Source organism: Choristoneura fumiferana, chromosome 5 (assembly GCF_025370935.1).
Source record: "Choristoneura fumiferana chromosome 5, NRCan_CFum_1, whole genome shotgun sequence".
Taxonomy (NCBI): Eukaryota; Metazoa; Arthropoda; class Insecta; order Lepidoptera; family Tortricidae; genus Choristoneura; species Choristoneura fumiferana.
Window position 1 is genome coordinate 6,818,021 of NC_133476.1, and position 14,113 is coordinate 6,832,133.

Sequence of the window (14,113 nt, forward strand, 5' to 3'; positions counted from 1 at the left end):
TACAAAGGCAAATCTGTTCAAGGCTGATTCTAATAAAAGTGGCATGGCAGGCTAAAGTTAATTCAAAAAAAAAAATATATGTTTTTTTACTTTTTTTGCATAAAAACAGCTTCTTGGTATTTCATTTGTTACAAATATGTTAAAGGGAACAAAGTATTCCTAAAAACTTAAGAGTTATGGGTTCTTGAAATATTGATGAAGCAGGCTAAAGTTAAATTAGACAGGCTAGTAGTGAAAAGTTACCAGGTTAAAGAGAATTATATCAAAAATCAAAAGAAATGTATCATAAGTTTAAGGGGCTGTTTCACCATCCATTGATTAGTGTGAACTGGCGGTTAGGTGTGATGCCGTCTCTATATGTTTTGTTCGAATAGACGGAGACAGCATCACATTTAACCGTTGGTTAACGCTAATCAATGGATGGTGAAACAGCCCTAAATGTAATTTCTTAAAAAATATGAGTCTCTTTGAGGCATATATAAGAAAATAAAATTATTTCAAAATTATTCATATTTTATACAGGGTTATTTGTAATTTACTAGCATCCTTTTAACCCTAAACTCCTACCACTTAAACAAATGTTTTTTGTTTTACGACTTTTTAAAATGGAGCCGTAAAACAAAAACCATTTGCTAAATCATGTATTTTTTTTATTTTTCCTTCCTGTTTTTCTTCGCTGATATTGTTCTTTATGTTTCCTTTGGAACTCAGCATAGACTTCTGGATTTCTTTTTATTTTTTCGTGTCTTTTCTTTTCGTTCTCCCTTTTTCGTGCTAACCTCTCTTCTCTTGTCTTTTGTTTAGTTTTTGGTTTCCCCATTACATGTCGGCCCTAAAATATTACGATTTAATTACAATACAATGCAATCAAATCAGTCCCTCCGATGAAATGAATGACTTCAGATAGTAAAAACTGGCCAAATAAGAACGTACCTAGGCAAAATAACACGAAAAAATTCGTTTTAAACGAGTAACGACACCACTATTTTATACGAATGATTTTTTACAAACTGTAAAAATTTTAGTTATAAACAGGATCACCATGATTGTTTTTTTTAATTTTCAAGCCAATAGTTTCACTTTTAGAGGGGGGAGGGGGTCACACTCCAAAAAAAAATTGCAAAAGCTATATTTACGCAAAATTACAGATATAGTACTAATGGATCCAGTGCGGATAGATAAACAGACACACAAAGTGAAATTATAAGTGTTTAGTTTAATAAAAAGCAATTCTCTACATTTACTTTGGTAGAACACTGTTAGTACTACTTAAAAAAAAGTCCATAAAGTTATTCTTAGAAATTATATGCAATTTTTAAATAAAATAATTTATAGTTCACTTTTTTCTGCCATGAGTCACTTTAGTCTGTGCTTCAGTTACAGATTAAAGTGACACAGATTAAAGTGAAAAGTGGATTCAAAAGACATTTACTCTAAAACCGTCAAAAATATGAATGTGCCACTCTTAATAACGTAAGTAAATACGTCATAATATCACATTAAAATGATTATCTAATAACGTCCCATATAAATAACATAAAATAATCGAGACAATGTAAAGTTAACATACCCGTTACAAACTCCAGTTTGCCGCCTTCGATCACTAATCGCCACAAAACTATGACAGAATGTCTCGAACCATTCCGTACGGCGGCGAGCCAGATATTGGCCGAATGTTTACCGATGATTAAGGTGTGTCTATCATTCTCCGTGTGTGAGTGAGACCCAACAATGCGAACACACAGACTACAGTGAAAAAATCGCTGGACAAACTTTGAGTTTGAATATTGATGTATAAAAATGATTTATTTAGGACCGTATTATTATTAAATGAATATCGTGTTATTGTTTTTGCAATATATTATAAAATATAATTTGTGAAATAGTACACAAATAATTCACAGGCCTAAAACCGGGAGCATGTCCCTTTTGGACAAGACAGACTACAGTGAAAATCGGTACTTACATTTATTTATTTTTTAAAGTAATAAGGTTAAATAAATAAAATGGCCTGGCCTCGGTGTAAAAGGTCTATGTTTACATATGTCAATTTTTATTTTTTCTGAAAAACTTATATTTAATGTACTTTCTATTCAAAAACTCATTGGCAGATTATAATGCCACTTTTATTAGAATCACCCTTCAAACGAAATAGCCAGTGTCAATTCAGAAGCTCTTGATTTGATGCCAGTACGTCCACTCCATCAAAATCACCGCCAGACTGCGACTGGCCTTAACTACGTAATTATTTTTTTCACCACTATCTATATATATGACAGAATTTCAGTGTTTTCCTCCGATGATCACTGAGCCCCTGACTCCCTTCTTCACTATTGCAGCGCACACAAACAATATCAAATGTTTACTATTTTGCATTTCTATACCTAATCTTGATTGTGTGTATATATCGAAATACCAAGGACATCGCCAGCGTACGACCAAGTGGGGGGGCTAGTAAATTAAAAAAAAAAAAAAAGGGAATAGTATGTAAAATCGAGAGGTTATGCAGCAAGAGAAAACTTCAACGTGCTCTTGGCTCTAAAATAAATAAAACTTGTCAACATTGTACATTTCTTCGAATTTCTTACATTTGAAATTTACTACGAGGTTACCTGGTGGTGAAGGAAAACATTGTGAGAGAAACCTGCACAAACTTGCAAAGTAATTCAATGGCGCGTGTGAAGCTCCCAATCTGCACTGGGCCCGCGCGGGAACTACGGCCCAAGCCCTCTCATTCTGAGACGAGGCCTGTGCTCAGCAGCGGGACATAAGCTGGAATGATGATTGTTACTTTGAAAACCCTTTAGGTACATCACTGAGCTAGAAAGCCGTTCCGGTTCGTATTTAAGCTAGAAACACACTGACGCCGGAGGCGGAGCGGTGCGGCGCGGCGCGGAGGCGGCGCTGGTTGTAATATTCGAGCTAATGTGAAAGAGGGCAAACAGAATACCGCACTACGCTTTATTTCCCGCGCGGTATTCCGTTACTTTCACTTGTCACTTTCATGTTAGCTCGAATATTACAAACGGTACCGCCTGCGCGCCGCGCCGCACCGCCCCGCCACCGCTTTATATGTGTTTAAAGTTTTACACAGGCCAGTCCCATTGCGCCGCGCCGCCGTGATCAAAACGAAATCTGAGCGCGGCAGATCAAAGGCCCGTCCCATTTGTTCAATTGCTCTGTGCCAAAAGACCTTAACCGATTTAGTTCAAATTTTAAGGGTACTGAAACTTTAGTAAAATTAGAATGGTAATGTACAGTTCCATTGCAAAAATAACGATGTGAACCAACACATATAAATATTTTGTATCTACCAGTGGCGTGACGTCAGATATTTCCGTGGTAAAGCCAAAGCAAAGATCATTTACATCTTTCATAAATTCTGTAAGTATAATCTTGTAAATATTGGGCAAGCCGGTGGGAATAGAGTTCTATGGACGCTTCACGACTGGTACCTAAATACTTACACTAAGTACTATTTATGTATTGTATTAGCGGCTAACGACCATAAGCGAGTTGTGTAATTATTAAAAAACTTTCATGGAACTGCAGTCTTCTCTGCACTTATCTGATCAGTTTTAAAAAGATAAGAAAACTTACCCCTACCTACCTAACCTACCTACCTACCTACCTTACCTATCTTATTCCTTTCTCAAAATGCTCATTTCCTGGGCAAAAAGGGCGATAAATGCTTGTATATTCGAAATAAGCACTACGAGTAAAAAAGAGAAAAAAACTCTGGGAAACATTGTCAAATGAATTATTTTGATTGATTCATTTATTTTCGATACCTACTCGTACACAGATAATAAAGTTGTTCCGTTACATTTCGCTTTGACTATACGATTGTTATTATTTGCAACTTTATTAATATCGTCGTTATAAGACTTTATTGCGACCACTGTAGCTCTGCTCCCGAGCCTTATCCGCCTCATAAATTTAATTCGTTTTATCGCTAATACCCGTTGTTAGACATGATATTAACTTGACTTGAGACAGAGGATTGTGAAGCAAAAATGGAAATCATTTTCATAGGTACAAATAGTGGTGAATTCCACCCCTCAGAAGTTAAATAATTATAAGGTCAAGCAAGCCGTTAAGTTTTTATTGTAACAAAATCTACTTGTAACACTGCACTGTTGTCAAATTTTTATAAAGGGCCTAGCCTAGTGGTTTGAAAAAATCTTGATGGCCTAGTGGTTTGACCACAGGGTTTGACCTATGGTTTCTCAAGCACGGATCGTGGGTTCAAACCCGGACTTGCATCTCTGAATTTTTCGAAATGATATTCGAAATTTACCAAGAGTTTTACGATGTAGGAAAATATCGTAAAGAAATCTGCACAAACCGGCAAAGCAATTCAATGGTGTGTGTGGAGTTCTCAGTCCACGCAAAGCCCGCGTGGGAACTACGGGCCAAGCCCTCTTATTCTGGGACTTCTAGGTATAGGCTGGGATGACGATATTGATATACATACAAGCAAATTTCCGTAGGTAGGTACTTTGGTTCCCCGAGCTTATTTGCTCTTGTATCTTGATTTGCAAAGACAGAACACAAACACTGAAGCTGGCCGAATCACATAATAATATACACGAACTTACTCGTGCGTCTATTTGACGCTTAATGCTATACTTCGGTTTATTTTTGCATTAAATTTTGACGAGTCTTTTTATTGAAAAACGTTTTTAATAAAACATTAACTATTACTTGTGATACCAAAAACATGTATGATCATAATGTTACATATTCGCTGTGACTTATTTTTTAAAAGTGTTTTTCAATAAAAAGACATGTCAAGATCGCTTACCTTCTTTCTAATGCTAAATACAAACATACATAGACTGCTAAAATCATTACTCTTCCTTTGGCTTTGCCGTAGTCGAGTAAAAACCGAAAGTATAGTTTCGACACAAAAGTTCTCCTGTCATATAAAGATATTCTGTAGTTTCAGAGACTAATGTTTCAATCAGCCCTGACGCCTGACGCAACCACGGCGAAGCCTCAAAAATGCTATTACGCGAAACATTAAGCGACCCTTTCCTAATCAAAGCATACTATACTTCCAATGGCGTAGCATTGAAGAATCAGTCGCAGAAAAAACGGTTCATTTAGTTCAGAGGAAAAATCAAATTAGCGTACCTGGTATTATTTTTGTTGACGTGTTTTTCGTTAGCGCATGTGATTTAGTCAAAAATACAAAATTATAGCAAGTTACTTTTGTGAATCTATAATTTAAAACTCGTTTGTATAACTTTGTTGGTTGCTTTCTGTTTTGGTCAAACGTAATTTAAATATAACCCTCCCCCCCACACCCGAAACTACAACACAACGAATAGACTGTTTATTAGACTGTCTATTAGAGTAGAGAGACTATTTTATTTAGTCAAGGCATCTATTACAGACGAGTAATGAGCTTGCTTTGCTTGCTTGGTGGTACTAATTTTGATGGCTTTGCAATCTAGAGCTTACTGCGCTTTTTCATACCTACACTCTCTGCTCAGGTATGGTTAAGGACTTAAATTCATGAGCCACATGGAACCTTTTCAAAGGAAAAGTCATTAGGATTTTCCTTGTTTTTTTGTTTTTTTTATTCGACTGGATGGCAAACGAGCAAGTGGGTCTCCTGATGGTAAGAGATCACCACCGCCCATAAACACCTGCAACACCGGGGGTATTGAAGATGCGTTAATTAATACAATGTCACTATGACGTTAACCTACTGTGAAATGACGGTTCCATGGTGGCTCATAAATTGATGAAAGTCCTTGACCGTAGGAAGAAAGACATTATCAAGGACTTGAAAACAAATCGCGAAAATATTACACTACGCAGTACGCTTACAAGCCCTTATAATAACTTATAATATCTTCGAAATATCATTCTAAGATTAAGAGGGTCCCGAGGGCGCGAGATCGGGGGCTTATCAACTTCGGCTCAGAAAGGCCCTTAAAATGGAATGACATTGCCGTGAATGTGAAATAAGAACATGAAATTGGAACGCTCGGCTGCGAAGCAGATTTTTAAGGTTCCGGAGCCAAAATGGCAAAAACGGAACACTTATAGTTTCGCCATGTCTGTCTGTCTGTCCGTCCGCGGCTTTGCTCAGGGACTATCAATGCTAGAAAGCTGTAATTTTGCACGGATATATATGTAAACTATGCCGCCAAAATAGTATAATAAAAAAGGAAAAAAAAATTTTTAGTGTACCTCCAATAGACTTAAAGTGGGGGTGATTTTTTTTCTCATCCAACCCTATAGTGTGGGGTATCGTTGGATAGGTCTCTTAAAATCGAGCGTCCCCCTCCCCCTCTAAAATCTAAACCGGTGGGTGAAAAAATTAAAAAAAATACAGGATGGTAGTAAGTACCTATATCAAACTTACAAGGAAAACTATCGGCTAAGTTTGCTTGATAATTATTAGTAGTTTCAAAGTAAATAGCAGCCTAAGGTATAAAATATACCTAAACTTGGAAGATTCCGTATAAAATACGAAATCCTTAGAAAAATATCACTTAATTTTTTAGTAATGGCTACGGAACCCTATTTTGGGCGTGTCCGACACGCTCTTGGCCGGTTTTTATTTTTAATTACGCGCCTTATTTATTTTTAGTGCAAAAATAAGGGTACGTACAGTCGGTGGCATAACATAAGTACCTACTATCCACTTTTCTATGCAACTAGGATGAAAAAGTAGATACATAAAGTTAGGGAACCGACCGTACGTACATTATAAACTGAACGGCAAAAAATCTGGCCTTCAAATGTATGCAGTACTTAATAGGTAATTTTGTATGTAGAAAGGGCCAAATTTTGTGCCGCTGAGAGTGTCAAAAGCATTCTCTACGACTACGAGGACAAGTTCTGGCTTTTATAAATTTTATCAGCTATGTAACGTGTCTTTTTTCTGAGCAAAGTCAAAGGTGGCATTTACAAAAATACATTAATTAAAAAAAACCGCTAATAGTAAAGTTTAAGTTATTGTTTTATTTATTTTATGTAGGTACCTACTATCAAAATAAATGAACAACAAGCTACTTTTACAGGAAAAGTCGTAGCGACATCGCATTGCTTGAAAAGCGTTTTTTTTATGAAACTTACTGTAAGCATGTTAACGTTATGTTATCAGCCTTAATATGTTTCAAGACAGCGTCCAAATAATTCCGCTTCTTTCTAACTGGGCCACGAAAGGAGCCTCGCAAAGCTAATGTCGCCGACGTCCAAGTTTGGTATAACACGGCAACTGATTAAATATATCGTATGTTTTAGGGTTCCGTAGTTTTCTGTTCATTGCACGGTCGTAACGCTCGTCACACTGTGATTTTCTGACAACACACGCAATGAACCGGCAAAACGTTTTCGAATTCAATCTAGTAAGACGCATAAAAATGTTTCAAATGTACCGCCGTGCTGGCAGCACTTCTACTTAATATAGTTAACTCTTTATAGCGCTATTAATACGCCTTATTCGCGTCAATTATGAGGTATTGTCTCTGTATATGGGTACATACTTATTTAAGATAGTTCTGTTTAGTACTTGCTATGCTACCCAGAAAGATAAAGTTCCTCAATTTGATAGTTGGATATTGTGATCTACCCACGGTCTTCGTATCATGTTCGGCATAACAATTTCAATAGCCGTCGTTAAATCATTCGATCTGACGCATTTATAACACGAATTAACAAGAAACTATGGTTATGCCAAGAAGAGGAAAATGTTATTTTACAAGGGTGATCACTTTCTACAGGTAAAGTTTCCTGCATTAGGTAGGTAATATTAATATCTACCAGGTCACAGCGGAGCATGGAAAATATCGGACACGTCCTACCATCCGAGAAATAGTCGTATAATTTTATGCACGCTTTTTTAAGTCAGATATTAGCGTAGGTGGCTGTACAGGCAAGGATAGAAAAGTGTTAAAAGCCGTCTAGGTCAGAAATACATGGATACTGAAGAAATTTCCATTCAATTGAAATTAAGGTTAAAACAGCATTGTTTGTACCATCACGTAACTTAGTTAAAGATTAAAAGAGCTTAGAAAGAAGCAACGACTAAACGGGCTTAGCGAATATGTACGGATGATCATATAACTATATCTACAATAGATTTTACTACGTCAGTGACAGCGATTAGATTAAATCAATAGGTAGCGTTAACGCGCGTTGACAATGCATCCTAAACTAAACCTTACTGTGCTTGAATAGATTAGTTTGACTAAGCTTCCTGGGGAATTCTGACCGATAGGAAAACGGGTATCCTGACTAATAGTAAGGTTTAGGTTTGTTACGTTTGTATGTACATTCACCAGCAGCAGCACCAATATCTGATAGGTACGACTCTATTTCTACGGCCGGTAGGACGTGTATTTTTGCACGTTCCGCTGTGGCATGTATATTAATTCAGGACACTGTACACTTAGAGTATCTACTCACTTGACCATAATGGTATGGAGATATTTTGAGAGTCTGAGAAGGACATAGGATAATTTTAATCCCGACAAATTGTAGTTTCCGCAGACGCGTGTATAAATGAACTATCCTATGTCCTTCCCAAGAGTTTAAACTTCGTACCAAACTTCGTCTAAATCGATTTAGCGGTTTAATATGTGTCCTTCGCAAACAGAGATTACATTCTGAATCCGCAAAAACGCCGCAATTATTTATTTTATTTTTATTTTTTATTCGAATGGATGGCATACGAGCATGTGGCAATAAGCGATTTATTGGAACTTTCAAAATATATTGCAGCATTTTTAAACACTTCGACGATCGATGCACTTAAAAATATCTCATAGTGCTTTTAATTTGATGTGTATAAATTCATGACATATTATTTCTTCTATTTATTTATAACAGCAGTCGGTACCTAAATTTATTATTTTGTCCGGAAAAATCGAGTACGTCTAAAGCGCGAGTACATTGAGCCATTTTCGTAATATTTTTATGAGTAACGTAGTCTCCCTAAAAGCCAAACACCTTCTAGACAGAAGTAAATTCATTGTGACTAATTTAAGTACCTGCTTAATTACAAATTAGGTTTCTTTGACAATCACACATTTAAACAGCTCATTTATTAAAATTGAACCAGTGTCTTCACAGGTCTTCATGCAATACGGAGGAACATACGTTTCTAAATGGGTACCCATTTTTGCATAATGTTATGTACCTACGTAGGCACATACAATACGTGGATCACTAAAGTCGCGGCTTAAGGTTTAGTTACAAGTTAAAGGGTAATACTGAAAACCAGTGCTACAGCTTGCCGTGCCAAAACGCTGAGTAGAGGCCTCTTTGCTTCTTTAGGCTATGTAAAGTTATGCTATTGATTTTAGCATATTTTTCTTGATGTACCAAACTTTGGCAAATAAAATTATTCTTATTCTTAAATCATAACCCTGCCGTTTAGGAATTATTGTCATTTGAACATCAAACTCTATCATAAATGACACAAAGTTTGATGTTCATATAGTGTTCATATATCAAAAAATTGACTTGGGCGTTAGGAGGCTATGCAGCTTTATTTTGTCATTTTCATTTTATTTCGATGGATTTCTTCTCTTTTATTATTTTAAGTAATAAAAGTACCTACAAGTACTATTTTTGGTAGAGAATCTAGATATTTATAACTGGATTTTCGTATGTATGTTAAAAAATAGTAGCTCGTTAAAAACTAAGTTTAATATGCTTTGCAAAGAATGATTTTATAACGCTATCAACATTTATTTCCAACATTTCCTTTTTACTATCCTAAACTAGGTACCTGCGCAGAATATATTAAATGTTAAACGTACTTAAACATTTGCTTTTGTTTACAAAATCTCTATCACAATTACCGAAGAATAATAAAATAATTGCATTTGGATCTAGTCACTATTGTATTCAAAAACAATTGATTGTTCAATAGCAATAAAATAGTCATTAAATGTACGAATTAAGTAAGTGGCGAACCATCTCTGATTAAAGATTAAATTACAAATGATCGCTACATTTTATTTTATAAGTAGTGAATTTAATAAAAAATAATTTTACTTAGCTTATCTATTCAATTATCTCAAGTTGGTACCTGTCTTTCACACGACTTTAAATAGTTTAGTTGGGGCCCTAGTTTATTTTTTGCTCCAGGGCCTTTGGTTACCAGCTACGCCAATCTCTTGCACCGATATATGACTAATTGAGAATTGTACATAAGTATTCTTATTAGTTTTTTTGCGTTGTGTAAACTGTAGGTATACTTCTTCACATTTTAATATCATGGTCAATAGCCTGAAGAAACTACTTACTACTCATATTATACTTCATTGAGCTAGAGTGGGTGATCTCTCAGTGCGACTCATTTCAAATCCCCGACGTCAAACGAACATTGTCATTTTGTGACCTCTATATTGAATGGCGCAGAGCCGTAAAATATTAAAATTGACAGTAGATCTACATTAAAACGACCGTATCTTACTAGGTGACTCGTGAAATGGTACTAGGTACGGATAATCCATCTACCATTGACGCACGGAACCCAAAATCAGTGACCGATAACGCGATACGTCATCACAAGATAGGTAATTCGCTAGCAAAAATATAGAAATGGTACTAACTTATAGCTGTTTTGGTGCGCACATTCCGAGAGTAGCACATCGGATGAAGAATGGCCCAGTAGCGGTCCACAGACACGGCCACCAGGCAGAAGATACTGATGGTACACAGCATCACCAGCAGCGACACCGTGAACAGACAGGCGTGGAGGTTCCTCGGCAGCCCCACCGAAGCCAGGATCGCAAAAGGGATCCCTAACAGTCCCACCAACAAATCCGCCACCGCCAAAGACACTATGTAATAGTTCGTGCGCCGCCTCAGCCGCCTGTCCCTCCGGAAAACATGAATCACCATAGCATTTCCAACTATCGCCACTAAAGCCACTAAGATCTCTAAGGTGGTGTAAGCCGCGTACAGCTCAGGAGTGGGCGACCGGTGCGGCCCAGGTACCACTGTGGTCGCCTCTCCCACTTCCGATGCTTCGGCCATACCGCAGCAAACTTTAAAATCTATTCCCGCATTTTATTTAAAAACATCGCGTAATATCACACTCCTGCGAAAATCGCAGCCATTTAACTCCACAAGCTTCACTTATTTTGTATCTCCTTTATTCAAGCTGGAAAGGTTTTTAAAAATATTAGCGTCATTATGGAATTCTGGAATGTTCAAATCGTATTCGAAAACTTTCGTTGCGTCGATTTACGGAGCGCGGGTGGTTAGCGAGCGAGCGTGTCCCGGCCGCGAGTCGCTTCCCGCCACTGCGCGGTTGGCGCGAAACCTCGCCGAGCGGGACGCACGCCCAGAACACTTGTTGAGCTGTTGCGGCCGCGGCTGCGGCTTTCCGACTGCCTAAACCCTAAACTGCCGGGATAGCTATTGTTGCTATGCAGCTATGCTAATTGTTAACAAATTACAAAGAAATCCTTTCTTTTAATATGAACAAAAGCAATCCTTACCAGTCAACGATAACTAACTACATATACTAGTTTTTAAATAAAAGTCAAAGTAAGGCCATCAGTAAAAGAAAAAAAGAAAAAGAAAGAAAAGTAAGAAAGGAAAGTAAGGTCAGGGTAAGGGGTAGGGGTATCGTACGAATGGAAATGGAAACTGCTTTTATCTATTATCCTGTATAATAGTGGTAAGTGTTGGTTCTGTCAGGTGAGTTTGAGGTTTTTTTTACAACAATTACCTATCAGATAACAGATAGCTCGGGAGCCTATTCGTCCTTGTCGACCAAAGTATCAACTAACTTTTACTTTTTACCAACTTAACTTTTCAACCTGTTGACTCAGACTAAAAAATCCTGCTTACGAAAGTTTTTTTTTTTATTATTCGACTGGATGGCAAACGAGCAAGGGGGTCTCCTGATGGTAAGAGATCACCACCGCCCATAAACATCTGCAACACCAGGGGTATTGCAGATGCGCAGATTGCTAGAGGCCTAAGATACCTCAAGTGCCAGTAATTTCACCGGCTGTCTTACTCTCCACGCCGAAACACAACAGTGCAAGCACTGCTGCTTCACGGCAGGATTAGCGAGCAAGATGGTGGTCAATCCGGGCGGACCTTGCACAAGGTCCTACCACCTGCAAACAAGAGAGTGAGTTTACAAGAATTGCTTGGGAAATAATTAGATACGTCCTGTAAGTACTGTAACTAGATGATAGAGCCGGCGTCGCTACGACCGTAGCGATCCGTAAGGAGTAGCGTGCTACATATAGGGTAGGCTGGTGCTTAAACGACTGAAATTAAGTGTTTTTGCCCTTTGTAAAATTTGTGGCCAATGTATGACGTGATTGAACCATCGTTTATTCAAGGTCAACGCCCTAACTCCGCGGCCGTGATCTGATTTGACATGGCTAACGAAATTTTATAGTGGCTATGGTACGTTACGCATACTGATGAAGTGCGCTGATTTAGCATAAACTGAACAAGTCAAATGGGATTTTGTTGGAACTGGGATCACTTTAATCAATAATAACGATTGTGATTATAAGTATAAGTAGCGGCAGATAACTCATCAGGATAAGATACGCTATAGCGCGTGTTACTAATTAATAGCTTAGAGTCGCAATCAACTTTACGCGCGAGCGCCACGGAAATCAAAAATTAAATTAAAAAACTATAAACAAGTGTAACGTTTTAAACTTTCGTGATTCTCACTCATAGTCAAAATACCACAAACGGCACTTATCACGCTATTATTACACAAGTAATATTTACCTCGACGTTTCGTTTTCGGTGTGATAGGGTGACTAATAAAAGTGACCAAGTGCGGGTAGTTCGTGATACGAGTGCCGGCACTATTAGTGATCAAGTGCGGGTAGTTCGAAGAACTCGCGCTGCTAGGCAGACTTGACACCCCACACTTCAGTCTACTCGTGACCACGGCAACAGTAACGTTGCCGAAACGTCGAGGTAAATATTACTTGTGTAATAATAGCGTGATAAGTCCCGTTTGTGGTATTTTGACTATAAACAAGTGAATAAAAGTAACGACCTCGTGTCTTTGACCATTAAGGCGACTGAACCCCAAAAAAATTCATATGTCGAGTTTAGACTTGCAAGAAAAATCGTGCAAGTTGCATTACCTTGCGAGGCCGTAAAGCCAACGAGTTTGTTGTGGTAAATCGAGCACCGCAATGTAATGCAACTTGCACGATTTTTCTTGCGAGTCTCTCGGCTATAGCTTTAAGCCGAGATCTGCTGCTACTGCATTGCCAGTGCAAACCCTGTGCAGTGTAAATAAAGTGCGTAGGTGAGGTAGATGACTATAGGTTCACCCTGCTGGCTCGTGCTGAGCCACCGACCGAATTCAGACTGGTAGAAAATTATTTACATGTTTTTTGTAGTCGGTTCAATTTTTTTTAACGTTATAATAATGTGAATTGGGTAACGTTAACAAGCCTACTATTAGCTACTATGCACTTAATGAAAATTTACCGTTATCAAGTAACGTTAATTGGGTAACGTTACCATAATGTTAATTTATCAAGTAACGTTATACCTACCCCTAATCTAATACTGGTACAAGGTATTTTTTCGATTTAACCGTTACGTAACGCTACTTATAATGTGAATTTGGTAACGTTAACAAGCCCTGGTTTAAAGCCCAAGGCCTTATTGTCTAACGCACTTGGAATCACAATCGTTTTCACCTCTGTGTTTTCACCACTTCTTTCTGACACAAGGTACCTATAGCATGAGGAGAGAAAGAGATGGTGAATGCGATCGCAAACTCAGCGCGTTAGCAGTATGGCCACTCATATTAAATGATATTGTACCGGATAACTCACGTCTTAAATCGAGTTTAGCTCGACATGTTTCGGGCTAATCCGTAGCCCTTCTTAGGAGCAACGCGACTCGGCGCCTGCTGCAACACGCGCACTACGCGCCACCGCTCTGCTCGCGCGTCTACCCGACGAAACTAACACCGGCGCACAACTATCCGCATTTTCATCGTCATTTTCACGGTCATTTTCGTTGTAACTGTCAAATGTAGGGTAGCACACAACACTAACAACATCGCTCTGCAAAGGTACGTTCACACTAACCGATGACGCAGCACGAGAATTTTTAACACTGTTTG

The 14,113-nt window shown here is 38.0% G+C and overlaps 1 protein-coding gene across 1 annotated transcript in view; it reads right to left on the reverse strand.

Annotated features, from left to right (window-relative positions):
• The window catches only part of LOC141428004 (adenosine receptor A2b-like), a 123,577-nt gene extending 112,229 nt beyond the window's left edge, over nt 1-11,348 (reverse strand). The window contains exon 1 of the mRNA XM_074087661.1: nt 10,587-11,348. Coding sequence (XP_073943762.1) covers nt 10,587-11,013 — 427 coding nt within the window. The 5' untranslated portion in view covers nt 11,014-11,348. The remainder of the gene's footprint in view (nt 1-10,586) is intronic.
• Nucleotides 11,349-14,113: the final 2,765 nt, after the last annotated feature.